This window comes from Haliaeetus leucocephalus, unplaced genomic scaffold (assembly GCF_000737465.1).
Source record: "Haliaeetus leucocephalus isolate CR32 unplaced genomic scaffold, Haliaeetus_leucocephalus-4.0 Scaffold162, whole genome shotgun sequence".
NCBI lineage: Eukaryota > Metazoa > Chordata > Aves > Accipitriformes > Accipitridae > Haliaeetus > Haliaeetus leucocephalus.
This window is the reverse complement of record NW_010972598.1, coordinates 12,268,254-12,292,394: the sequence shown is the minus strand read 5'-3', so window position 1 is coordinate 12,292,394 and position 24,141 is coordinate 12,268,254. Positions and strand designations below refer to the sequence as shown.

General features: G+C 65.7%; 5 protein-coding genes across 5 annotated transcripts in view; 3 read left to right on the top strand and 2 right to left on the bottom strand.

The window, feature by feature from the left end:
- The first annotated feature begins 875 nt into the window (after positions 1–875).
- On the top strand, positions 876–11,081 carry LOC104828985 (collagen alpha-3(VI) chain-like). Its single transcript, XM_010562995.1, has 25 exons — positions 876–1,056; positions 2,423–2,518; positions 3,634–3,950; positions 4,048–4,126; positions 4,250–4,398; positions 4,475–4,570; positions 5,054–5,107; positions 5,375–5,401; positions 5,657–5,701; positions 5,815–5,868; positions 6,310–6,372; positions 6,589–6,651; positions 6,926–6,988; positions 7,065–7,127; positions 7,280–7,330; positions 7,449–7,484; positions 7,598–7,660; positions 8,147–8,183; positions 8,412–8,911; positions 9,000–9,099; positions 9,177–9,830; positions 9,975–10,071; positions 10,233–10,480; positions 10,607–10,648; positions 10,843–11,081. The coding sequence occupies exons 1-25, from the start codon at positions 876–878 to the stop codon at positions 11,079–11,081; spliced, it is 3,417 nt and encodes a 1,138-aa protein (XP_010561297.1).
- A 1,706-nt stretch (positions 11,082–12,787) lies between these two features.
- LOC104828984 (pulmonary surfactant-associated protein C-like) lies at positions 12,788–14,068 on the bottom strand. The gene is made up of 5 exons (XM_010562993.1): positions 14,027–14,068; positions 13,424–13,594; positions 13,238–13,348; positions 13,047–13,157; positions 12,788–12,883 (listed from the first exon to the last, which is right to left on the bottom strand). Exons 1-5 carry the CDS (start codon positions 14,066–14,068, stop codon positions 12,788–12,790), a joined length of 531 nt encoding a protein of 176 aa, XP_010561295.1.
- Positions 14,069–16,221: 2,153 nt separating this feature from the next.
- On the bottom strand, positions 16,222–17,222 carry SFTPC (surfactant protein C). Its single transcript, XM_010562992.1, has 5 exons — positions 17,178–17,222; positions 16,928–17,074; positions 16,647–16,787; positions 16,445–16,555; positions 16,222–16,329 (listed from the first exon to the last, which is right to left on the bottom strand). The coding sequence occupies exons 1-5, from the start codon at positions 17,220–17,222 to the stop codon at positions 16,222–16,224; spliced, it is 552 nt and encodes a 183-aa protein (XP_010561294.1).
- Positions 17,223–18,217: 995 nt separating this feature from the next.
- On the top strand, positions 18,218–21,345 carry LGI3 (leucine-rich repeat LGI family, member 3; the record flags this gene model as incomplete). Its single annotated transcript, XM_010562991.1, has 8 exons — positions 18,218–18,351; positions 19,272–19,343; positions 19,438–19,509; positions 19,629–19,700; positions 19,811–19,882; positions 20,020–20,189; positions 20,264–20,428; positions 20,528–21,345. Coding segments are annotated over 8 exons (1,575 nt in total), but the record flags the coding sequence as incomplete, so codon positions are not given.
- A 2,732-nt stretch (positions 21,346–24,077) lies between these two features.
- Positions 24,078–24,141, top strand: part of REEP4 (receptor accessory protein 4) — a 2,497-nt gene continuing 2,433 nt past the window's right edge. Inside the window, exon 1 of the mRNA XM_010562792.1 lies at positions 24,078–24,109. Within this exon, the coding sequence (XP_010561094.1) occupies positions 24,078–24,109 (32 nt within the window). The remainder of the gene's footprint in view (positions 24,110–24,141) is intronic.

The following is a 24,141-nucleotide window of genomic DNA, read 5'->3' as shown; positions in this document are numbered from 1 at the left end:
GTCCTGCACCCCGCAACCTCTGCTCCTGCACCCCAGTCTACACCCCATGGCCTTGGTCCTGCACCCCACATCCCCAGCCTGCAGCCCCCCCAGTCCTGCACCCCTTCCCACACCCCCATGTCCTGGTCTTGCACCCCACATCCCTCAGCCCTGCTCCTGCACTCCCCACATTCTCCAGCCCTGCACCCCATATCTCCTGGTCCTGGACCCCCCCAGTCCCACAGCCCTGGTCACCCCGCATCCCACATCCTCCCAAGCCTTACTGGAGCAGAGGAGGAGGAGGCAGCATCCCTAGCCCATGCACTCTTCCCAAACATAGGTGAGCTCTGGGCCCTGGAGCAGGCGCTGAGAAGCTGCCTGCACCCCACAAACCCCCAGGGCAGCATCATGGACCCTGCCTCCTCCTGGGGGGGGGCTCAGCCTGGAGCCCCCCACCCTGGGATGCCATGGGAGCGTGGGGCCGGTGCTCCATCTGCCTTCCCCCCCCCGACACCAAAGGCAGCCCTGCACCCAGAGACACCCAACCTGCACTGGTGCACTGGTCACAGGCCTGCCAGGAGCTGGGCGAGCACCCTGGGGAGGGTGGGCGAGCACCCCGGGAGCTGGGTGAGCACCCCAGGGAGGGCAGGGCGAGCACCCCAAGAGCGGGTTGAGCACCCCAGGCTGACCAGAGGGTGCCCAGACAGCAAGGCATGGGAGAGGCGGCTGGCAACCCTGGCTGGGCCGTGTGGCCGCGTGTGCAAGCGTGTGTGCACACGTGTGCACGCGTGTGCGCGCCGAGGTCTGTGAGTGACACCTGCCGTCAAAGCTTTGCCACTTCAGCAAAGCCCGTCACGGCGAGGTCCCCACGGGCCACTCAGCTCCACCAGTGGGCCATGCCCGGGCACCCAGGGGCAGGTGGGGGCCACGCCGGGGAGGTGATGGACACGGGGCAGGATGAGCCCACGGTGCTCCCAGAGGTGCCGCCTCGCTCGCTGCCCTCTGCCAGCTCCCAGCCGCCCACCCTGGGGAGCTGGTGCAGGGGGTCAGGGTGGCTGCGTCCCCCCCAAGACAGGGGTGAGGGTACCCCCAGCCTGGGGAGGGAAATGGGGTCCAGCCACCCACTCACCACTAGATAGAGCTCTGAGTTCAGCCTTGCTTTGCCCGTGCAGGGGGGGCCGTCCCCTTGCATGTCCCCTGTCCCCTTGCACTGTCCCTCCTGCACGTCCCAACCTGGGACGTGCTGCAGTGGGGACGAGGGGCTGAGTGGGGACGAGGGGCTGAGCGGGGGCCCCTCCGGCTCCTGGCTCATCGTCCCATGCAGCGTAGCCTGCTCGTGCTGCTCCCAGACAAACAGAGTCCTATCGTCTTACTTACAATATTCTCATAACTCACATTAATGTTATTTTTTAAGTTTTCAAGTGTTCAGTGTTACTGCATACAATTACTGCCTCGGGGACACGCTGGATGCACACAGGCATCCAGGCTCCACTCCCTCCCCTGCCTACTAACCCCCCACCCCCAAATCCTCTTTCCCTTTGCTTTCAGGGACCTCCCGCATTCAGGGCCTGACTTGTTCCCACCAGGCACAGCAGATCGTGGGGAAATCTCCTTCACGCCTTATCTCGGGACAAGGATATCTCTTATTTTCCTCCCCCAACAGCAGATCATCTCGGGATGTGTTTTTGCTCATTAGTCCGGCATTGCAAAACCTACATGCAGTAAACCTTTCCCCTTCAATGAATAAATAAACCCCTGAAAACTGGTCTCGCTCTGCTTCCCCACACCATCCCCAGCCCACACATTGCACGGTGCAGCCTGGGGATGGGAACGCGGGGAGCGACTGCCTAATTCATCTCCAACCTCTAGCTGGTCTCCCGAGAAAACAAACAGATCCCCCGTGAAAAACAAGCCGGGCTTTGAAATACTTTCCGTTTCCATCCCTCTGTTTTGCTTATGCTGGGAAGGATGTTTGAGGGCTGAGTCCCCGGATGATGTAAATCCATTATGTCAGGATCTGGCCGCTGGTTTCCACCCTGATATCGCCCCTTTCTCACGGAGCGCTCCGGGGACCCGGGGCTCTCGGTGGAGGTTTTTCCCCACATCCCTCCCTGGACCAGTCTGGGTTTCCCACGCTGGCGTTCACTCCCTGGGACCCAACTCCCTTGCAGACGTAGTTTTCCAAGCACCACAATCTCCCTTGACCCTCGATGGTCTGCCCCATAAGCTTCTTCTTGCACCTTCCCAGGAGGCGATGGGTGGTCGTGGGGTGCCGTGGTCCGTGCTCCACGGTGGGCAGCTGCCTGCTCTGGCAGGGCCAGCCCCATGGAGCCCAGGAGCCTCTTCCCTGGCTGCAAGGCAGCTCCCCCTGACGTGTCGGACATATGATGTTTTCTCGAGCCCTGGAATAAATAACCCCCCAAACGCACATCCTCCCACGCAGGCGGCCAGCTCCTGCAGCCCGCGGTCAGCTGCACCGTCCGGCACTGCCCGACTCTGCGTGCCGTGGATCCCCGGCACCGGCGAAGGCGCAGGAGAGGTAAGGGGGTTTCTCTGTTCCCAAGCAGTCACTGTGGGGTTGTGGCGATGCCGCAAGTTCGGCTCCTACCGCAGTCTTTGGTCTCTCGCTTTGCTCGTTCCCGAAGGTCTGGGCTCCGGCCGCCTTCTCCCCTCTTGCTCTGGCCACGCGGTCAGGCCGTGGGGTGGGTTGCGTCCCGCTCATCGGCAAAGCAGGCGGGTCACCCGGTGTGGCAGGACGGGCAGGCAGGGCTCCTGGTGCTGACCTCAGCGCATCTCTCCGTCCCTCCGCTCCCTGCCTGCGGAGCGACAGGGGGATGGCTGCCGCGCCAGCTCCCAAGGGCATCCCCAAAACCCTTGGGAAAGCTGCATCTCCACTGCGAGCTGCCCGAAGTGCAGCCCTGAAGGCTGAGCTGGGAGGGCAGGAGGCTGCGCGGGCGTCCTCACAGCGCTGGGGGCAAAACCCAAAACCCTGCCAGGAGCGGTTCAGCTCCGTCAAGGAGCTCGGGACCCCCGTGTCCTGCCCTGTGTTGCCCCCACGTCCTCCCCAGCTACCCCGCAGCTCATCAGGAGTGAGCGCTTGCAGCCCCGGGGGTGCAAAACACCCCAGCAAAACACACCCAGCGCTGTCTGCAAGCAGCCAAGCAGGTGGGCAGGATGAGGCCAGAGCTGGCTCGGCTCGGACGGCCACAGTGGCCCCGGGGCTGGGCTGTGCTCCATGGATGACCTGTCAAGCAGTGATGGATGGAGAGCTGGAGACAGCTCTGGGCCCGCCGTCTCCCTAAGGCAGGTGCTCTGCTCTCGTCGCTGCCGGTTGCCGCTTGGCCGCAGCCCTGCCTTCACGCCTCGCAGCTGCCGGGCACGGGAGGAGCTGATTCCCCGCCGGTGACCGCGGTGTCCCACCGAGCTGTGCCACGCCGGGGAAATGGGGCTGTGCGGGGTCTGCTTCCCTGCGGCTCTTCTCGTCCTCGCAGCCGCAGGGGTCCGGAGCCGGCAGGCGGGTGAGTGAGGACATCCCTGTGTCCGGGGAGATGTCCCACCGTGGGGCGCGCATGTCCCCGTGGGAGATGCCGCGCTCCAGCCCGCTCAGCCGGGATCCCACGTAGCCCGGTTGGGTCTCCGTGCTCTGCCCCGCAGGACCATGCACCCTCCACGTGCTGGTGGCCCTGGATGTCACCGACTACCAGCAATCCAACCTGCAGCCCTACCTGGAGCGGGTCCTGCGGGACCTGACCGCGCTGGACCACCTCACCTGCAGCCCGCTCAACCTGAGCCTCAGCCTGCAGAGCACGCAGCGGGAAGGGGAAACCCTTTTCCAGGAGCGGCTGCGGGAGCCCTGGATGGACGTGCTGCAACGCCTGGCACGGGCGCACGCTTTCCAGCGCTCCTACCTCAACCAGCTCGCCCTGCAGAGCTTCCTCGGCACCCTGGCACGGCAGGCGGCTGATGCCAAGGTATAGCACCGGCACAGGCGTGCCCATGGCTCCCCATGCGCTCCCACTCTTGGGGGCTGCTGTAGAGCACCGGACCCCCCCCACACTCCTTGCCCAGGTGCTGCTGGTGTTCACGGATGGGCTGGACGATGATGCGGGGAAGATGAAGGAGGCGGCAACGTCGGCTTGGCTGCAAGGTGGGACGGCGACGGCTGCGTGGGGCTCGAATGGGTGAGCCCTGTGAGTGGGGAAAGCTGGCGGGGACCGGGGGGGGCCACCCTTGCGCAATGTGACACCCCACGACACCCCGTCCCCTCCAGACCAGGCTGACCTGCTGGTGACGGTGGCGGTGAACAACGTCACGGGGCTGGGGGACCTGCAGCAGATGGAATTTGGGAGATGGCTGGCGAGTGGGCAGCACCTCACCGTGGACATGCCGGAGGTCGGCGGGCACGTGGCGCAGGAGCTGGTGAGGATGGGTTGTGGTGGGGAGGGTGGTGGGGGTCCCGTGGGCTCTGAGCGGGGTTGCCACCCTCTCCCCACAGCTGGCCCTGGCAGAACGGACGTGCTGCCAGATGTGTCCCTGCACCTGCGTGGGGCTGCCCGGTCCACAAGGCCCTGGTGGCTCCCATGGGGAGAAGGTAAGGGGCCGGGGGAGCGGGGGGATGGGGGAGGGATGCCCAGTGCCGCAGACAGCACGGAGCAGGGCTTAGACCTTTCCCTTCCCCATCAGAGGGGATATTTCCCCAGGCCCCCCACCATGCCCGTAGGAGAGCAGTCCCACCATTCCCATCCCTCTCTGCTGGGACAGATGGGTGGGCTCTGGGCCGTGCCCACCTTGAAGCTGCTGCCACGGTGCCAAAGCACTGAGCGAAGCAGGGGCAAACTGAGGCCCAGGGGATGAGGGGGTCTCCCCACACTTCCCCAGGAGAATTGCACCCCTGTGCTGCATGCACAGCCCCGGATCCCTTTCCCAGGGCCAAGAGGAGCCCTGGGAGCTCGGCTCAGCTCAAGCCCTTCCTCCCCGAGCTGGGAAGGGAGCCCAGCCAAGCTGGCTCCCAGCCCAGGGTCCATCCTCGGGCCGGGGGGTCATGGCTGCCGCTTGCAGGGTCTCTCTGTTCTAGGGGATGACAGGCAGCAAGGGGCGTGCTGGAGACGAGGGCGAGCATGGACACAGCGTGAGTTGGCCGAGGGACCCCCAGGGGTAGGAGAGGGTGGCCCCGTGGGTAAGGGGACCCCCGTCACCGCATTGCCTCTGATGGCCCCCCACCTCCTCCCGAGTGCAGGGGGAGCAGGGACCCCGAGGTCTCCACGGCAGCCGAGGGATGCAGGGATGCCCAGGGCAGTATGGACCGAAGGTGAGGGGCTGTCCCAGCCCTGCGTGGCTCTGTCCTGCAGCGAGGGTGCCCACCGCTCCCCGGCTGCTCTTCTTTGTCTCTTTGCAGGGCTTCATGGGTCACCCCGGGGAGCAGGTACGTCCCTGCCTCGTGGTTTATCCTGTGGCTCCTGCGGGCACCGATGGTGGCCAAGGCCATGGACAGCTGGCAGCGGCAGGGAGACCTCGAGGACGGGCAGGGAAGAGAGGGATGCGGGGAGGGGAATGGGAGATGGTCATGATGGAGGGGTGGGATGGCCTGGGGTGCTGCAGGAAATGGGGCAAAGCCAGAACCTGGCTATTGCACCCCATGACATATAACCTGGCACCAGACCGTGTCACCTCCTTGCAGGGACCTCCTGGAGAAGCCGGCTATGACGGTGTGGACGGGGAGCAGGTGAGCTGTGCAGTGGCACATTGCACCAGCCAGCCGGTGCAACCACCCCTCCATCCCGGCACAGACACCCAAGTGGGATCAGGCACAGCCACAGCCTCCTCTCTACTCCCCAGGGTGAAGCAGGGACCCCTGGCCGCCCCGGACAGAAGGGGTCCCGGGGGAGGCAGGTACGGCACTGCACAGCTGAGCCTCAGCGAAGCACTGCCTCCTTCGCCCACCGCTTGGTTGCTAAATCCCTTCCTCCTGCCTTCACTTAGGGGCAGAAAGGTTCCCGGGGTGCCCGGGGGGAGAAGGGTCCCCCAGGCCCTTGTGGCGAGGTGGTAAGTAATGGGCTCACAGCCCCGCGGCTCCATGGGGTGCTGGGAGGCTCGCTCAGCACCCACCTCTGCTCCCCAGGGGCCACCTGGGAGGACAAGCCCCGAGCCTGGCACCCCAGGGTGGAGAGGAGATGGGGGTCCCCAGGTAAGGTCTGGCAGGGGCCAGGACCATGCTCAGGGATGCCGGGTGGCAGCAGTGGAGCAGGCAGTCGGCAGGACCCTTTTGGGGATGAGATGTGCAGATAGGACGGCCAGGAGCTCTGCTTCCCTCTCAACGCCCATGATTTCCAGGGAGACCCTGGCCAGGAGGGTCCCCCGGGGCCACCGGGGCCCCCGGGTCCCCCTGCTCACCCGGTAGGTGCTGCGGGCAGGGGGGCACCGAGGTCCACGCCGGGTGCCCCGGTGCCACGTGCCCCTGTCATGGGGACACGGTGGCTGATGGCATTTTCCTCCACAGACCTCCTGCCAGAAAGGGCAGCAGGGAGTGCAGGTAGGGCTGGCAGAGCCCAGGGATGCGGGGGTCCGGGGACATCTCCCCACTGGAGCCTGAGCCATCCTGTCTCCCTGCAGGGCAAGAAGGGGAACCGTGGCAGCCCTGGCCCCGAGGGACAGAAGGGCTACGGAGGTGCCCAGGTAAGGCCAGGGCAGACCCCGCTGGCACCGGGACCCCCGGGTGGGCACCGCTGCTGCCCCCTCCATTCTCCCTTTGCAGGGGCTGCCAGGGCTGCGGGGGACGAACGGTGTCACCGGTCACCCAGGGCGCAGAGGACTTCAGGTGCCATCCCCCTCCCAGTGCTGGGGTCCTTGGTGGGTGCTGGTGGCCACCCCAAGCTGGTGGCCGTGCCAGTGGGTGCCCAACCCACAGGTGCTCCCCAGCATCCTCGATCCGCCTTTGCCTTTCACCTAGGGTCTGCCCGGAGCTGAGGGCTCCCAGGGAGCAGTCGGACCAGCTGGTCCCAAAGGGGACAAAGTGAGGGATACCACAGCACGGCATTTCACCGCGTCCCCTGTGCACCCCCAGCCTGCAGCCCTGCTTTCTCTTCCAGGGGCAGGCAGGAGACAAGGGCAAGAAGGGGAGCGTGGGACCGCGGGGACCCAAAGGCACCCTGGTAAGGCTGTGTCCCTCAGGGCCATGGCATCCTCCCCAGGGGCACTGCAGCAGTGGAAGGCATGGAAAAGCTGTGGCCAAAGAAGCTTTGGGAAGAGGGGTGTTTGTGTAGGTCCTACAATAATCTGCTTTGGGATTTTTCTCCCCTCCCAGGGTGAGAACGGGTGTGACCGGAGGGGTGCTCCAGGGAGGAAGGGTGACAAGGTACCGGCAGTGTGGAGCAGGGATGGAGGCGGGTGGGATGAGCGTGGGGCAGAGCTCCGTCCCTGCCCGTGGGGCTGCCGGGGGTCCCGAACCCCCTCATGTGTGATGCTTCCCCCAGGGTGCTCGGGGCCTGCCAGGATACCCCGGGGCTCAGGTGAGTGCGTGGGGGGCCAGAAGGGGACATGGGGACCTGACCAGGGCCGGCCAGTCCACGCTGTGGGCTGCTGGTAAGGACATGGTCAGCTTCCTCCGAGTGTCCCCCCCCAGGGTGATGGGGGTGAGAGAGGATCCCCAGGGGACAAGGGTGCACGAGGGCTGCCCGGGCGCAGGGTGAGTATGGTGCAGCCCCCTCCCCGTTGCCCCCCTGCCGTGCCCACCCGCTCAACTCCTTGGGGTTTTCCAGGGCAATCCTGGGAGCAGAGGAGAAGCAGGCGGCCGCGGCAGTGCGGGACCTCCGGGAGAGATGGTGACTCCCTGCAAATTCCCTTTTTCCTACCACATTTCTGCAACCATCCCGTGTTGTGCAAAGAGCAGGGAAGCCCCGGTGCTCGGGGATGTGTTCCCTGTTCATATTTCCTCTTTGTTTCTCTCCTCTCCCGCTGCTCCAGGGCCCAAAGGGCTCGCCAGGCACTCCCCCCTCCACGGTACGGGATGCTGACATAGGGCCGGCTGGGGATGGGGACCCGGCCTCGAGGGGTGTCCTCGGGGGACAGAGAGGAGCTCGGTGGCCGCCTGGCCCCAGCAAGCCTTGCTGGGTTTGCTGGGAAGAGCTGGGTGGGAGAGCCGGGACTGACGCCGCTTTGTGCATCCCTCCAGCCTTGCGAGCTCAAGGCTTTCATCCGCCGGAGCTGCGGTGAGAGCCTGGGATAGCGGCAGGGATGGCAAGGAGGGGATGGGGACCGGCTCGGTGGGGGGACCAGGGCAGAGGGGACAGAGGGACGGCTGGGTGATGGGGGCACAGCCAATGGATGTGTGCCTGGATGAAGGCAGCAGTGGACGGGTGGGCACGGGTCCCACAAGCACAAGGTGTCCCGGGGGGGGCTATTCCAGCAGCCCCTGAGATGCCACCATCCCCTTGCAGTCACCACCTCGCCGTCCTGCCCGCTTTTCCCCACCGAGCTGGTTCTGGTGCTGGAAACCTCATCCACCGTATCGCCAGCCCTCTTCTCCCGCATGAAGGAGCTGCTGGCCCTGCTGCTGCGGGACCTGCAGATCTCCCCCTTGGGCTGCCCAGCGGGGGCCAGGGTGGCCGTGCTGGCCTACGCGGCCACCCCTACCTACCTGCTGCGTGCCGGGGAGATGGGGAGCAGGACCGCGCTGCTGGACCGCCTCCGCCGCCTCTCGCCCACCCGTTCCTCCCGCCGCGGCCGCCTGGCCACCGCCATGCGTTTCGTGGGGCACCACGTGCTCAAAAGGGTCCGGCCGGCCACCCTGGGCAGGAAAGTTGTCCTCTTCGTCACCAGCGGCCGAAACCAGAACCTGGAGGGCATCGGGGACGTTGCTCTGCAGTACGAAGCCCTGGGCATCGTGCCGGCAGTGCTCACCTTCAGCCCGCTGCCCGAGGTGGTGCGGGCTTTCCAGGTGAGCCTTGGGGCTGGTGGCTGCTCCCCCCGGTCCCTTGTCGTCCCCCCAGCCCTCACCCCTCACCCCGGCTCTGCCTCACCCCCAGGTTAACAGCCTCTTCCGAGTGGTCCAGCTCTCGGCGGCGGAGCCGGCTGGCGATGCGGCGGTGCTGCGGGATGCAGTGCTGCCCTGCATCCTCTGCTTCGGTAGGCAGCCCCAGGGCTGCACCGGGGATGGGTGCTGGCCGGCTCTGGGGCTCAGCCTCCATCTCTTCCCATCGCAGATCTCTGCCACCCCGAGAGCTGCACCGCAGCCGTGCCATCCCCTGACCTGCCGGACGTGGACTTGGCCTTGGTGGTGGACAACGCAGCCCCAGGGATGCTGGCGGAGAGGCTGGAGGCTGTTGGCGAGCTCTTCCACCATCTCCTGGGGCACCTGCAGCTCACGGGGCCGGATCTGGTGCAGCGTGGCACCCGCATCGCCCTGGTGCTGACGGGACCCTCCACTCCCGGGCAGGGTTTGGCCGAGGTCCCCTTTGGGCTGCCCAGCTCCGGGGAGCAGCTCCGGGAGCGTCTCCACCTCGCCTTGGTGCCCAGGCCGGCTGCAGCATCCGCCAGCGGCGCGGTGGCGTGGACCCTCCGGCACGTCTTCCCACAGAGCTCCGGCGACCGGCTCCGCATCCTCTTCGTGGTGGGGACGGGGGCCGCATTGTTGTGGGACGGGGAGGCACGGCAGGCGCTGGCCCCCTTTGCCCAGTGTGAGGATTTTGGCATCTTGGTGCTCTCCCTGGGGCGAGCCGGGACAGAGCAGCCGGAGGCGGCCATGCCGGAGGCACTGCCGGCATGGCGGTACCATTCCCTGCGCCTGGGCTCGGTTCACCCACCCGAGATGGGATACGCGGAGAGGACGGCGCTGGGCTTTCTCAGGAGGCTGCGGGGTGAGCGGAGTGGGGAGGTCTTGGGGGGCTGGAGCATCTCTGGGTCCCGTTCCCGGCTGCTCCGGGAGTAGGCGGCTTCAATCCCCCCCAAAACCTCCTTGCCTGCATCTCTGTCACGCCTCTGCTATCGCTTCTGCTCCACAGCGGAGAGCAGCCAGCGCCCCAGCACCCCGGGGTGCCCCCAGGAGGTGCCCCTCGCCAGCACCAGGACCGGCAAGCCCCCCCCAGGGACCCCTGCGCAGTGAGTGAGCGGCACCGGGACCATCCCCTGCTTGTGCATCCCTCGGTGCCCCGTGATACGAGTTGGGGGGCTGGGGGGGGTTTGCACCTCCTCTTCCTAGAGAGGGGATCCTCCATCCCCCAGCACATACTTGGGGGATTTGCTCTGATTTCCCTTCCCAGGACCCCCAGGGTCCCCACTGGGATGCCCACAGCACCCACCGGCCCCGGTAAGGGCCGGAGGGCTGCGGCCGTTCCCGGACCGTGCACCCTGGACAAGGACCCCGGCAGTGCCTGCACCCAATTCTCCGTGATGTGGTACCACCGGTGGGAGACGGGGTCCTGTGAGCGCTTCTGGTACGGGGGCTGCGGGGGCAACGCCAACCGCTTCGGCAGCGAGCAGGACTGCATCCGCGCCTGCGTGGACCAGGGTAGGCGAGGGTGGGCAGGGGACCGGGGTGGGGGGGGCGACCATGGGGGTGCCCCCAGCCGGAGCAGGGGGCACGGTTGAGTTTTCGGTGCCGCCGCTCGGCTGATGCCGTGACCGTCCCGGGCAGGTCTTGACGAAGCCGGCGTGGGCGAGAGCAACATGACGCAGGGTGAGGAGCGTGCGAGGCGGGGGGGTTAAAGGGGGTGTCCTTGTGGTGGGTGACTCGTGAGCAGAAAGCAGGCAGGGAAGCAGGCAGGGCTGCCGGCTCATGCACCGGCTGGCTCGTGGGGTGCATTTCCCGGCACGCAACCGCGCTGCGTGCTCTGGCCCTGCCGTAAGGGTGCTGTGCCGCTCGCCTTGCAGCTGCCTGCCTGGAGGCGAGGGACCCGGGACCCTGCCACTCCTTCTCGCCCAAGTGGTTCTTCGAGGGTCACCAACCCGGCCGCTGCTCGCTCTTCTGGTACGGGGGCTGCGGCGGCAGCCGCAATCGCTTCGAGAGCCGGCAGCAGTGCGAAGCTGCCTGCCTGTCCCCGGGCAGGGTGAACCCCCCGGCCCCCCACCCCATCAACGCCTCTGCCTGCACCTCTGCGCCTGGCTACTAGGGCTGACACCCCCCTTATCGGGGTTTGGGGTGCCTCCGGTGTCCGTCCCCCCCCCCTCCGGGATGCAGCACCCGGAGGCGCAGCACTCGTCCTCTGCAAACCTCGCCTGCCCCTGCCTGCGCAGGCTCGAGAAACGAGGACACTTGAATTATTGCACAAGGACCTCGAGGTCCTGCCAAGTTTCTGACAGCTCATCTTCAGCTGCTCCATCACTGGGGGGGCGGGGGGGAGGCTGAGCCGGTGGCGGGGGTGCTGAGCCCTTGCAAAACTCCGCACACCCTTTGCCATCTGCTGCTCCGGGTGAATGCTGGTGCCCAGGGCTGGCCCGTCAGCCCGGGAGCCTTTCAAATAAAAACCACACCACGGTTTGTGCTCGCTGGTGCAGCTGAGCTGGGGGTGGGCAAGGGTTTTGGGGAGCGGGGGGGGTGCCCCAGAGCCACAGGAGGCCCTGGACGGGAGCCCCGCATCCCGGCCAGCCGCAGCTGCGCTCTCCCTGCGGGGAGAAGCTTCCCTGGCTGCCAAGAGTGGGGAGCGGGGGCCAGATCCAGGCGTGGGGGTGGTGGGGTGCTCGTGGCCCCCACCCCGGGATGGCCGCAGTGCCGGTGGGAGGCAGCTGCGCTGCTGGCGGGCTCCCGTCCCCGGGGGGGGCTGCGGCTGCGCTGCTCCACGCTCCCCCCACTCTGCACTGAATGCTTGGTCCTGGGGCCAGCATCCCGGTCCTAATAATGCCTGATCCTAATAACACCAGCATCCCAATCCTAATAACACCAGCATCCCAATCCTAATAACGCCTGATCCTAATAACACCAGCATCCCGGTCCTAATAATCCCAGTCCTCAGGCAGTCTGGTGGCCGTGGCCGCCTTCGACATGGGCTGTTGCCAGGAATAGCTCCAAGTCCTGATTCTTCCCCTTATCCTTTATTCAGTTCTGCAGAGCGGGAGAGGACAGATACATTTTTCAGGACAGCCTTGCCTCTGGCAGGGCTGGCAGGAGGAGCAGGCAGCTCAGGTCAGTCCCGTGCCTCGGTGCCAAGCGATGCTCGGGGGGTGCCCCCCCGTGAGTCCCCAGGCTGTGGCCACATCAGAAATTCACCTAAATTCTGCTCAGAGCCCCTAAATGCATTTTTAAGGCAAAGGAAGCCGGGAGCTGCCGGTAGCCGGGTGAGCAGGGAGCGAAGAACTGGAACGGAGAATTTTGTTTCTTTAAATGTCATGTTTTTTTAAGCTCATTTTTGCACTTGGGTTTGGCGAAGCTGGGAAGACTTAAGTGACAAACCAGCTGTCCCCCGGCACAGCGCGGCGCTCGCCCAAGCAGCCACCCACCCACCGCCTCCGCCCCCCCCCCAGCACCGCAGTTGCAGCAGGGATGCGGTGCTGCACGGCGAAGCGGAGCCCCCCGCGTCCCTTCAACGCCAACCCCCTGACCCCACAACCTCCTGCTCAGCCCCGTGGCATCGCGTGGGCCCCGGCACCTCCCAAAATTGGGGTGGGTGAGGGGTTGCCGGCGGGGGCAGCTGCAGAGGTGTCAGCGATGCTCCTGGAGGGACAGAGGGGCTGCGGCAACGCCGTGTCCGTTGGGGATGCTGCAAGGCAAACCTGGCACCGTGAGGGTGCAGCTGGGTGGGTGGGGGTCCCCCAGCCCTCCCTGCCAGCCCCCCTGCCCACTCCTGCGGGCAGCGGGACCCTTTGCACTCACCTGGCAAGGCTAAGCCCAGTAGACAGGGACGATGCTGCAGAGGATGCTGGCTGTGGTACCCAGGAGGAAGCGATCAGCCAGGGGCATGGCGAGCCTTTTCTCAGCCTGGCAAGGGGAGAGAAGAAAAAATGAGGCAGGAGCAGCGTGATGCTGCACCCCAATTCTTCATCGGGGGGGTTGCATGAGGCACGGTGCCCGGGGCATTGCCATGTGCCCCCCATGCCCCATCCTGCCCCAGCCGGTGCTGAGCGGGGTGGCCGGCGCTCACCTGCCGGCGCTGGAAGGTCTCGGCGACGGTGTCCAGCCCCAGGATGTTGTCCTTGTCCACGCGGGTGACATAGCAGGCATGGTCGAGCCGGGATCTGTAGGTCACCAGCAGCTGTTTGCAAACAGACCCACATCAGCTCGGTCCCATCACCCCTTCCCCGTCCCCCCGGCCGCGCAGGGCTCCCCGCTTACATTCTTGTAATCATAAATGACCATGGCCCAGTTTCCATCTCCACCATCCAGGTAGAAAGTGGCCGCATCCTCTTCCCAGGCCGGTTCTCTCCACAGCCCCATCCGCAGGACCTGGAGGGGGGGGAATGAGGGGAGCTCACCTCCTGCGCCAGCTCCTTCCCGGGGGTGATGGGGGTCCCTACTTACGGCGTCAGCGTGCTGCTGGTCCACGTGCAGCCACATCAGCAGGGCACCGGCGATGATGACCACCAGCAGGACCACCACCACCACCACGATGAGGAGGCACTTGAGGTGGTGGCAGCTGAGGAGCTTGCGGGGCAGGTAGCAGAGCAGGCGAGGTACGAAGCAGAGGGACCGCTTGATGCAGGCGCAGCCAGGGCAGCCGGGACATTTGGGGCATTTGCAGCACCGGGGCATGCAGCATCGGGCGCATTTGGAGCAGCATACGGCGCAGGGCCAGCAGCAGCAGCCCGGCTTGCAGCATCCCTGGGAGCAACACTTCTCCGGGTCCTATAGGCATGGGAAAGGCGGAAAGCTGGGATGAGGGGGAAGGAGATGAGAGCTGGGGGATGCGGGTGGGCTGGGGATGGGTTTGCCGCAGGGAGCAGCTCCCATCCCGCTGCCTCTGGGCTCTGGGGATGCAGCATCCCGCAGGCTCTTCCTCCATCCAACGTGCACCGGTGCCTCACTGGGATAAACCGGGCAAAGCCCTGTGCCGAACATCTCTGCTGGGCACAGGGATGCTCCCAGCATGACCGTGCCACCCTGCTGCTGGTTGCAGAGACTCACCAGTGGCTCTTCAACCACCACTTGCTTCATGCTGCTCTCCATGGCTGCTGCCTCCTCCTCCTCCTCCTCCTCCTCCTCCTCCCAGCCCAGGCTGCCCCGCAGCAGCCGGCGCAGAGGGTTTTATACCAGGGCACAGGCGTGGGGAACGGAGTGGCCCCCCATGAATGGGCTCATGGCCCTGGTGTGCAATCGGGCTTTGGCATGCCACCCACTTCACTTGTGTTTGCTGACCGCCTTCCCTGGGGCTGGGTTCCCCTGGGAACCCGCTGATCAAGAGGCTCTGAGGGCACTTGTCCCCGAGCACGAGGGGTCTCTCTGCTGCCCTTGGAGCGAGGTGTTGGGGCCAAAACAAACCCTCCTGCGTGGGTTAGAGCTGCTCTCCAGGGTGGAGCATCCGGCGATGGCCGCGGTCAAGGGGAGACCCAGCTCGGTGCCCATGACCCTTCGCCAGCTCGGGCACCTGGAGCTGCTTGAGGTGGGCAAAGTGCAAACGGGACATCAAAGCTTTCCCACAAATCGCAAGTGGGGTCACCACAGAGTGGGGACATGTTCCCGGACCGTGGCCAGGCTGGGTGCTCCGTAACCTCGGTCCCGAGGATGCTCGGGCAGCACGGGAGCTCGTGTCGCCGGTGCTGGGGCTTTCGGGGCTGCCCGCAGTGCGGATTTGCTTTGGGTGAGGGGGTCCCAGCTCTGGTGTGTCACCCTGGGTGGTGCAATTGGCAGGGCAGGGTGACACCGCTGTGCCTTGGTCTTGCCTGCACATGAGTCTCCTGTGGTTGGGCTCAGGCTGGGACCCTCCGGCCACCCCTGGGCCCCCTCCTCAGTCCCTCGGGAACCCAGATGCTTGCAGCCAGGTTGTGGGGGCGAGGGGGTGCACCGCATGTTGCAAGCTGCCTCCTGTCCCAGGGTGTCGAGGAGCACGGGAGACCCTCAAGTGGCTCCTGGCTGTTTGCTCTCCAACACCGTGCGCAGGAGAGGCTGTGGGAGCCCTTATCACGCACGCTTCTTGGCCTTGCTCTTTTCTGGGGTGACACAGGGTCAGGGCCAGACCGGGGATTTCAGGGAGCAGAGCTGCCAGACCTGCTTCGACATGTGGCAATGGACAGTTTCCCTCCTGTTCCCAGCAAAGCGTCAGCCCCCAGGACCTGCGACCCTCCTCACAGCCCATGGCGGTGGCTGCAGGGACGATCCGGAGTTAGTGCCTGCTGGGAGGCTAAATCACGCTGCCCAGCACTGCCATGAACCTTGGGGGGGCTGGCTTGGGTCCTCCCAGGGTCTCTTTTCTCCCTCCCAGCCCTGTTAAGCCCCTGTTGGCCGGTGCAGCACTTGTAGCTGCCCCCCCCAAGGATGCTCCTGGCTGCTTTGGGGCAGAGGAGCTGGAGCTGCTGGGGACGAGGGATGGAGCAGAGCCGGAGCAAGCGGATCAGTGTGTCTGTGGATGCCCTGCTGAGCCCAGGACTTGGCTTTCACTGGGGATGTGGCACAGTCCCTCTGTCTCTGTCTGCACAAGGAGGGGACAGGGACAGGGACCTTTCATGGAGGGGTGGCCCAGACCCCGCAGGGGTGCTGGGGCTGGCTGGGTGTGCTGCCTGTGCCCACGGGCTGGAGGTGCAGAGGTCACCCCTGCCATCTCACCTTCCCTCTGTGCAAACTGGGAGGGCACAAGCGGGGACACTGGCCACGCAGCCTGGGAGCATGGTGTGCAACATGGGGGGGTCCCGCTGCCCCAGGGAGGGGGTGTCTGAGCCCTCCCGTGCTCCCGCCTGGGGTTGGACTGAGCACGCCGACACGAAGGATGCATCTACCCGTGTTGGATCCCACCGGGAGACATCCCCGGGGCACTGTGCCACCTCTCCCCGGCACCCCGGGAAGGGCCGTTTGGCCGGGATGGGGAGAACGACGAGAGCCGCACGCGGAGGCGAGGGCACCGGTTTTACTTTGCAGACAGAAGCGTGAATCCCCAAGCAAATCCCACTTGTTTATTGCAAGTGCTGTGGGAGAGCCACGGTGCCGAGGGGCTGTGGATGGAGCAACCCGACGGTGGGGCGGCTGCCCCGGGGGCCACGCGCAGGATGGGGCCGGGGAGGAGGAGAGATGCCTGGGCATCCCATCTGGAAGGCAAGACGGAGAACGTGGGGACAGTGACATCCCCATCTCGCTGTCCTGTGCCCCTGGGGAGCCAACCCCAGCCAGTGCTACACCCAGTATACAGGGACGGTGCTGCAGAGGATGTTAATGGTGGTGCCCAGGATGGAGCGGTCGGCCAGGGGCATGGCGTTGTCCCCAGCCTCCTTCATCTCAGCCTGCAGGTGAGAGAACATGGGGGGGCTGCCACTTTGGGCTGCCAGCAGCCTCCCCGCCAGCAGACGCTTGCCGCAAGCCCAGCAGCCTCATTGGAACGGGATGGCCACCGCTCACCTGCCGGCGCTGGAAGGTCTCGGTGACGGCATCCAGCCCTGGGATGTTGTCCTCGTCCAGGCGGGTGATGTAGCAGGCGCGGTGACGCCAGGACCTGTAGCTGACCAGCAGCTATTTGCAGAGAGACCCGAATCAGCTCAGCTCCGTCCCTGCTGCCACCACCCGCCCCCGGCGTGCCCTGTCCCCGGGGCTGCCCGCACACCTTGCTGTAGTCGTACACCACCATGGCGGAGGCGTTGAGCCCGTCCCGTACGGCGAATGTCCCGGTCCTTTCCTTCTTGCTCATGGAGAGGTGCTGGGGGGTCCCTTCGCCATCCAGGCCATGGATGGTCATTCGCAAGACCTGCCAGGTGGAGGCGGGGGGGGTCAGGGAGCTTTGCGGGGTTGAAAGCCCATCCCTGCAAAGCGCCGGCAACCGGTGACATTCCCAAACCCGTCACCGGAGCCGGCGGCACCGTGGCTTCCTCCCCGGTGCTGCCTCACCGTTTCGGCGTGCGTCTCGGTAATGTGCAGCCCCAGGAGGAGGAAGGCGACGATGACCACCACGAGGATGACCACCACCACCACCACGATCAGGAGGCACTTGAGCTGATGGGGGATGCAGGGCAGGCGGGGGGAGGCCGTGTACCTCTGGGGACACAGGGGAGCACCCGGCTGAGCTGCTGGCGTGGGGCCGGGGAAGGTGCTCAGCCCCACGCCGGCCCCCCCGGGCTGGGTGATGGGTGCTCCTTACCGGAGGTGCCTCCTCCATCAGTGCCTCTTTGGAGCTGTCGTCCATCTCGCTCTCCTTCACCGTGTGGCTCCTGTCCCTTTGCCAGCCGGACCTGGGGGGATTTATAGGGTCCTGGGTGGATGGGAGGAGGCTGGAGCCACCCCAGCTGCCAAGGTGCCACTTGTGTTCTGTTTGCTGAGCCTGGAGAAGAGCTGGGGAGGGGGTATGAAACCTCCGAGGGCCCCTTCCCGGCATTTAGCCGGCAGCACGGGGGGGGGCCAAGGCAAACAGCGGGCAGGCAGAGCATGCCTGACATCCACGCCCAGCCCTGGGCTCTGGCTGAGGACCCAGCACCCTTAGTATGCATCCCCTGGGGGTGCTGCACCCCTGGTTTCTGCAACCCCATGCACAGGCAGCTGCGGCCCCCCCCTCCCAGCATGGGGAAGGAACTGGCTGGGCTCATTGTTGGCTGGGAACACCGTGCCTGGGACGGGACGGACGGGTGCCCAGTGCCTCCTGCCACCCGGCAGCACTTGCTGCCAGGCCAGGCAGGGAGCTGGCGCGGGCAGCACTGCAGCACGAAACAACGGGGTGGGAGCGCATCACCCCTGCAAATCCCTGTGGGTACCCTCCCATCCCATATCTCGTTGCACCCTGAGAGCACCCAGTGCCCCCCCCCCTTCCCTGGCGTGCACCCCCGTGTTTGCACGCCTGCACGCTGGCGAGGACATGCGTCCACAGGGATGCTCGTGCCGTCACTCAGCTGCATCCCTCCCTCCCTCCCTCCTTCCCGCAGCACAGGAGCATGGTGCGCTGCAGAGCAGCGAGTCGGGTACCGGCAGCCTCCACCGCCACCATCGCTTCCCCTCCACACTGAAATCTCTGGGGAAGGAGAAGAAGAAAAGGCTTCGCCACAGCTCCCGGGCACAGCAGGAGGAGAGGAACCAGCCCTGGGGGAGAGAGAAGGGCTAGGCCAGGGCGTGATGGAGATGCGGCGCGGGAGGAGGATGCTGAGGGGCCAGCTCTCTGCTCTCCTCCTCCTCCTCGCCTTGGCCTGGCTCTGGCTGCCGGCGGGGGGTCGGCGGCCACCCCGGCCACCCCCTTGCCCCCCGAGCTGCTCCTGCACCCGGGACACAGCTTTCTGTGTGGACTCCAAGGCTGTGCCCAGGAACTTGCCCCCCGAGGTCATCTCGCTGTGAGTACCCAGGCAGCAGGGTGGGGACGGGGACAGGGGTGGGGACGGGGAGCAGCTCCGGGGACAGGGATGGGGATGGGGAGCAGCTCCGGGGACAGGGATGGGGATGGGGAGCAGCTCAGGGGTACAGGGATGGGGACGGGGAGCAGCTCAGGGGACAGGGATGGGGATGGGGAGCAGCTCAGGGGTACAGGGATGGGGACGGGGAGCAGCTCAGGGGTACAGGGCTGGCAGGGGCTTCTGGTTGCCCTGGGGTGGCAGGGACAGCCTCTTTCTTTGTGCTGCATCGGGGGCAAACACGTGGCGGTGTGGGGTACAGGCGGTGTGGGGTCTCTCGGGGGAAAGAGCGGGGTGGGGACACCCCGGGGATCGGTCCCCGTGTCCTGCGGCAGCAGCAGGTCTCCTTGCCCAGGCAGCCATCCATCAGTGACGGATGGAGCAGGGCTGCAGCCCGTCCCCGCCGCGCTCCCCGTCTGCTGTGACCTTGGGGACCAGAGCCCCAAGGGGACACGGCTGATGGGTCCTGATGCATGGTCCCTGGGGGACACCGGAGCCTTGGACAGGAATGCAAGTGTGCGTGGCGAATGCGTGTGTGTGTGCGTGGAGCTGTATGTCTGTGTGTGCATACGTACTCGGGCCGGGGGGTACCGCAGGGCGTGGGCACGAGTGGGGTGGGTGCCAGCCCCTGCTGTGGGTCCCAGCACCCCGTCCCCTCCGTGTCACCCCCAGCAGGCAGGATTGTTGCTGGGACCGCTCTCCCATGGGCTGCTCCCTGCCCAGCATCCCGGGGCTGCCGGGGGGGGCTGCACTGGCACGCACCGTGTGACAGCAGGGATGGTGCTGAGGGGTACGGGGGTGGCAGAGCCCCCCAGCTGCTGTCCCCTCTCCCGCATAGCACTGAAGCTTTGTCTCACTGGCAGGACGATGGTGAACGCGGCCTTCACGGAGATCCGAGAGGCAGCCTTCGCCCACATCCCCTCGCTGCAGTTCCTGTACGTCTCCCGCGCCGGCGGACGGGCATCCCGGTGCCCCCCGTGCCCATCCTGCCCGACCCCGGTGCTGACGCCTCCTCCCTCTCTTTTGCAGCCTGCTGAACTCCAACAAGCTCACGTTGATCGGGGACAATGCCTTCGCCGGCCTCTCGCATCTCCAGTACCTGTACGTGGGACGGGGAGGGGGACATGGGGACGACCCTGGGGAGGGCACGGGGAGGGTGGGGGTATCGGCAGGGACCGATCCCCTTGGGGCAGCCGTGCCACCATCTCCTCCCGCCCCAGGTTCATTGAGAACAACGACATCCAGGCACTCTCGAAGGCCACTTTCCGTGGGCTCAAGTCCCTGACCCACCTGTGAGTACCAGGGAGGGGGTCCCACATTCCCCGGGGACACGGGGGATGGCTCTTGCCCCTTCCCTGTGGCCAGGGCTGTGTCACCTCCACAACCCCTCTTGTCCTCCCAGGTCCTTGGCCAACAACAACCTGCAGACGCTGCCCCGGGACCTCTTCAAGCCACTGGACATCTTGAGCGACCTGTAAGGCTGCTGTGGCACTGGGGACCCCTGGGACACCGGGCTGGGGAGAGGGTGACATCCTGGTGCTTGGGGTTCGGGCAGGGTGCTCTGCTCGTTCCGAGCCGGGTGCTGGGGTGACTGGGTGCCATCCTCGGCAGGGACCTCCGGGGCAATACGCTGGCCTGCGACTGCAAGATCAAGTGGCTGGTGGAGTGGCTGGAGAGCACCAACACCACGGTCCCCGCCGTCTTCTGCAGCAGCCCCGCGCAGTTCGAAGGTCAGCGGATCCGGGACCTGGCGCTCGGTGACTTCCAGTGCATCACCACGGGTAAGGGACCGCGGCCGCCCGTCATCCCACTCCCAAATGCCCAGACCCTCACTGGCGACTTTCCCTGCCCCCAGACTTTGTGGTGCACCAGGTCCTGCCCTTCCAGTCGGTGTCGGCTGAGCCCTTCACCTACGCCAGCGACCTGTACATCGCCCTGGCACAGCCCGGTGCCAGCAGCTGTGCCATCCTCAAGTGGGACTACGTGGAGCGCAAGCTGCGTGACTTCGACCGCATCCCCGGTAAGGCATCCGGGTGGGGGTCCCCTCCCGGGTTGTGACCCCCGTTTGGGGTGATTTGGGAAGGGCAAGGCCCCGGCGTGACGTGGTCCTGCCTGGCAGCTCACTCCGCGGTGCACTGCAAGCCCATCGTGGCGCAGAACCAGCTGTACGTGGTGGTGGCCCAGCTCTTCGGTGGCTCCTACATCTACCGCTGGGACACCGCCGTGGACAAGTTCATCAAGATCCAGGACATCGACAGCCAGAAGACCCGCAAGCCCAACGACATCGAGGCCTTCCAGATCGACGGCGACTGGTACTTCGTCATCGCCGACAGCTCCAAGGCGGGCTCCACCAGCCTCTACCGCCTCAACCAGAACGGCTTCTACTCCCACCAAGCCCTCCACGCCTGGCACCGCGACACCGACGTGGAATACGTGGAGAACGACGGCAAACCCCGGCTGATCATCTCCAGCAGCTCCCAAGCCCCCGTCATCTACCAGTGGAGCCGGGCGCAGAAGCAATTCACGCCCCAAGGGGAGGTGGGGGAGATGCTGGACGTGCAGATGGTGAAGTACTTCAGGGTGAAGCGGGACCAATTCCTCTGCCTCAGCCGCTACATTGGCGACTCCAAGGTGGTGCGATGGGAAGGGCAGCGCTTCGTTGAGCTCCAGACGCTGCCGTCCCGCGGCTCCATGGTGATGCAGCCCTTCTCGGTGGAGCAACGGCAGTACCTGGCCCTGGGCAGTGACTTTTCCTTCACCCACGTCTACCTGTGGGAAGAGGAGAAGCAGAAATTCGTCAAGTTTCAGGAGCTGTCGGTGCAGGCGCCGCGGGCTTTCCGCTACGTGCCGGCTGCCGACGTGCAGCTTCTCCTGGCTCCCAGCTTCAAGGCCAACACGCTGGTCTACCGGCACGTGGTGGTGGACCTCAGCCTCTAGCAGGGAGGCAGAGCCCGGGCTGCCCGACGCGGCTCTCTCCTCCCCGGAGAGCTGCCTGCTCCTGCCCGAGGACACGCATGCGCCCGCCAGCCCCTTCCTCCTGCCTGCAGCCATCTCTGCCCCGTGGTCACAGCCCCCTGCCAGCCCCCTTCCCGGTCCCCCATGTTCATCTACTCCTCGAATTGCCCCCGGGGCAGTGCCCAGCCCCGTGGCCCCTGCTGCCAGGGGAAGCCACGGGCCTTGGTTTCCCCCTGGTACTCCTGGTTTCCCCATGGGCAGCACCCACAGCTGCCCTTCCAGCAGCCCAAGGGATGCGGGCAGGAGGGAGGGACACCCCTTGCCCTGCAAGCCGATGCCCTCGGGTGCCTGCTTTGCGATGCTGGCTGGGAGGGATGTGGGGGGGTATGGGTGCCTCTGCCCGCTCAGGCAGTGGGCTGGAGGCTTGCGGCAGGGGCGTCTGGGGGTATGGGAACGGGGCGGCCGGCAGGGATGTGCACAGGCAGGGCCAGGTTGCCAGGGCTAGGTGGGATGCTCCTAGGACACTGGGGTGCTCCCAGGCTGATGGGATGATCCAAAGTGGATGGGGTGTCTGAGGTGGGTGGGATGCTCGAGCGGGATGGGATGCTCCGAGGCCAGCGGGATGCTCCAAGGTGGATGCGGGTGGGATGCTCGAGGCCAGCAGGATGCTCTGAGGCGGATGCGGATGGGATGCTCGAGGCCAGCAGGATGCTCTGAGGCGGATGCGGATGGGATGCTCAAGGCCAGCGGGATGCTCCGAGGTGGATGCGGATGGGATGCTTGAGGCCAATGGGATGCTCCAGGATGGCTGGATGCTGCCGAGGTCGTGCCACCACCCGCAGAAGCAAGGCTGGCCTGTTCCCGTCCCCCTCCGTGCATGTCCACCAGTTCCCTCTGCCCACAGCCCCCTCCAGCCCCGCTGCCGGGCAGGACCCAGCGTGCCAGCCATACCCGAGGTGTACGTGCCCGCCAAAACGCTCCCCACAATAAACACACTGTGACTCCCGGCCCTGCTTGTGTCTGCCCGCAGCTGCTGTCCGTCCAGCTGTGGCTGGTGTCCCCTGCCCGGGGGTCCCGCTCCAGCCAGCATCCCGCAGCACCCCTTTCCTTGCACAAGCCCCAGTGAGCTCAGGAAGGGAGAACCCCTTATTTTAGGGTCTTCCAGGCCCCACACATGGCTTGCCTGGTCTTTTTTGCTGCAGATGCCTCGTCTCGTGGTGAGGCAGGGAGGGAAGCAAGAGGTGTTTCCCTAGGGAGGGGAGTCCCAGCTGGAGCCTGCTGTGCCCTGAGCTGCACCAGCATCCACGCAGCCGTCCGGCTGGTTTTCCAGGGGAGCATTTCCCTGTCCCCCAGGTATATAAATACATATGTGAAAAACCACCAATTAAGCTCACAAATAAAGATCCTCTCAAAGGTAACAGGCACCCCAGGGCACAGCCGGCTTTTGGGAGCCGGGTTTGACCTTGGTGTCTGCAGGGCCTGAAGCTGGTCCCTTCCCCGGTGCAGCCCCCGCAGCCGGATCCAGACGTGCCCTGGGTGCAAGGCAGGGCAGAGCGCCCAGCCTTGGAGCCTAGCCCTAACTGGTGCCGCAGCGGTGGCATTGCCACACTTCTGTGCCTCGGTTTCCCCACCAGGAAAGGGCAGATTTTAAAGGCAGGTGGGGAGCACAGGGAGGAGCTGCAGAGGGGTGCTGGCACCCTGACAACGGCCGTGACTGGGATGGGGGAGCCGGGGTGCCCTGGACCACTGCTGGGCATGCATGGCCAAGGGGAAGGTGGCCCAGGGAGGCGATGCCAGGTCCACCGGAGAGGACTCTGAGCCCTGCTCTTGTTCTGGGAAGAGGAAGCAGCTTCTATTTTATCCCGAACATCTTGCAGGGATCCACGCCTGCCACAGAGCCCTGGCCTTTGTTCAGCAACACGCCTGAGCGGGTGCTTGAAGTTAAGCACACATGTAAACCCAGGTGAGGCGTGCCGGGGAGGGGATTTTGCAGCGGCTGAGGCTAAACTCTGCTGAATCAACACGTCAGGGTGGTGCCAACATATCTGACTGCCTTGGCATGACCCAGCGGTGCTCTCACCTCCACCCAAACCCCCAGCTCCTGCAGCCCTGCCCTCCCTGCCCTCTCGCACCCCAATATTGCGGTGGGGTACTCCGCGTTCCCCACGCTGCGCACATACCCCACCTGAGCACCACAAAAACACCCCCTCCAAAACCAAAGAGAAGATCCGCAGCGTGACGCGAAGGGTCTTTCCCTCTCTTTCCTTGCTGCTTCAAAAACAACTATTTTGGTGGGCAGGGGCAAAAAAAAAAAAGTTCCGGACCCACCACGACCCTTGTGTGGCGTGACCCTTTTAAGAGCCGCCGTTGCCCTTTTAAGACCCGCCGTTGCCCTTTTAAGACCCGCCGTTGCCCTTTTAAGAACAGTCATTGCCCTTTTAAGACCCGCCGTTGCCCTTTTAAGACCCGCCGCTCCCCTTTTAAGAGCGGCCGGACGGTTGGTGGGATCCGCTGGGGCCGCGCGGGCGCATGCGCAGAGCCGCCGGCTGCACCATTCAAGTTGTTCCATTCGTTTCCTGCCGCCCCCGCCAGGGGTGCGGGGGGGTCCGGGCGGTTTTTGGGGGGATCCGGGGGACACACCCCCCACACGACAGCACGAAACCACCCACCCGGGGCTGCCCGGCACGGCCCGGGGTTGCAGGCCCACTGGCATCATGGTGTCCTGGATGCTCAGCCGGGTGATCGTGTGAGTTGGGGGCCAAGGGGGGGGGGGTCCCG

Bases quoted from the DNA above. Each gene is read 5' to 3' on its own strand.
- LOC104828985 (XM_010562995.1), top strand. From the start codon at position 876: ATGCCCGGGCACCCAGGGGCAGGTGGGGGCCACGCCGGGGAGGTGATG. The intron at 4,399-4,474 runs GTGAGGATGGGT...CTCTCCCCACAG, and splicing joins GGCACGTGGCGCAGGAGCTG to CTGGCCCTGGCAGAACGGAC. The intron at 6,989-7,064 runs GTGAGGGATACC...TTTCTCTTCCAG, and splicing joins CTGGTCCCAAAGGGGACAAA to GGGCAGGCAGGAGACAAGGG.
- LOC104828984 (XM_010562993.1), bottom strand. From the start codon at position 14,068: ATGGAGAGCAGCATGAAGCAAGTGGTGGTTGAAGAGCCACTG. The intron at 13,595-14,026 runs GTGAGTCTCTGC...GCCTGCATCAAG, and splicing joins TGGTGGTTGAAGAGCCACTG to CGGTCCCTCTGCTTCGTACC. The intron at 13,158-13,237 runs GTAAGCGGGGAG...GTTTGCAAACAG, and splicing joins TCATTTATGATTACAAGAAT to CTGCTGGTGACCTACAGATC.
- SFTPC (XM_010562992.1), bottom strand. From the start codon at position 17,222: ATGGACGACAGCTCCAAAGAGGCACTGATGGAGGAGGCACCTCCG. The intron at 16,556-16,646 runs GTGTGCGGGCAG...CTCTGCAAATAG, and splicing joins TGGTGTACGACTACAGCAAG to CTGCTGGTCAGCTACAGGTC. The intron at 16,330-16,444 runs GTGAGCGGTGGC...TCTCACCTGCAG, and splicing joins AGACCTTCCAGCGCCGGCAG to GCTGAGATGAAGGAGGCTGG.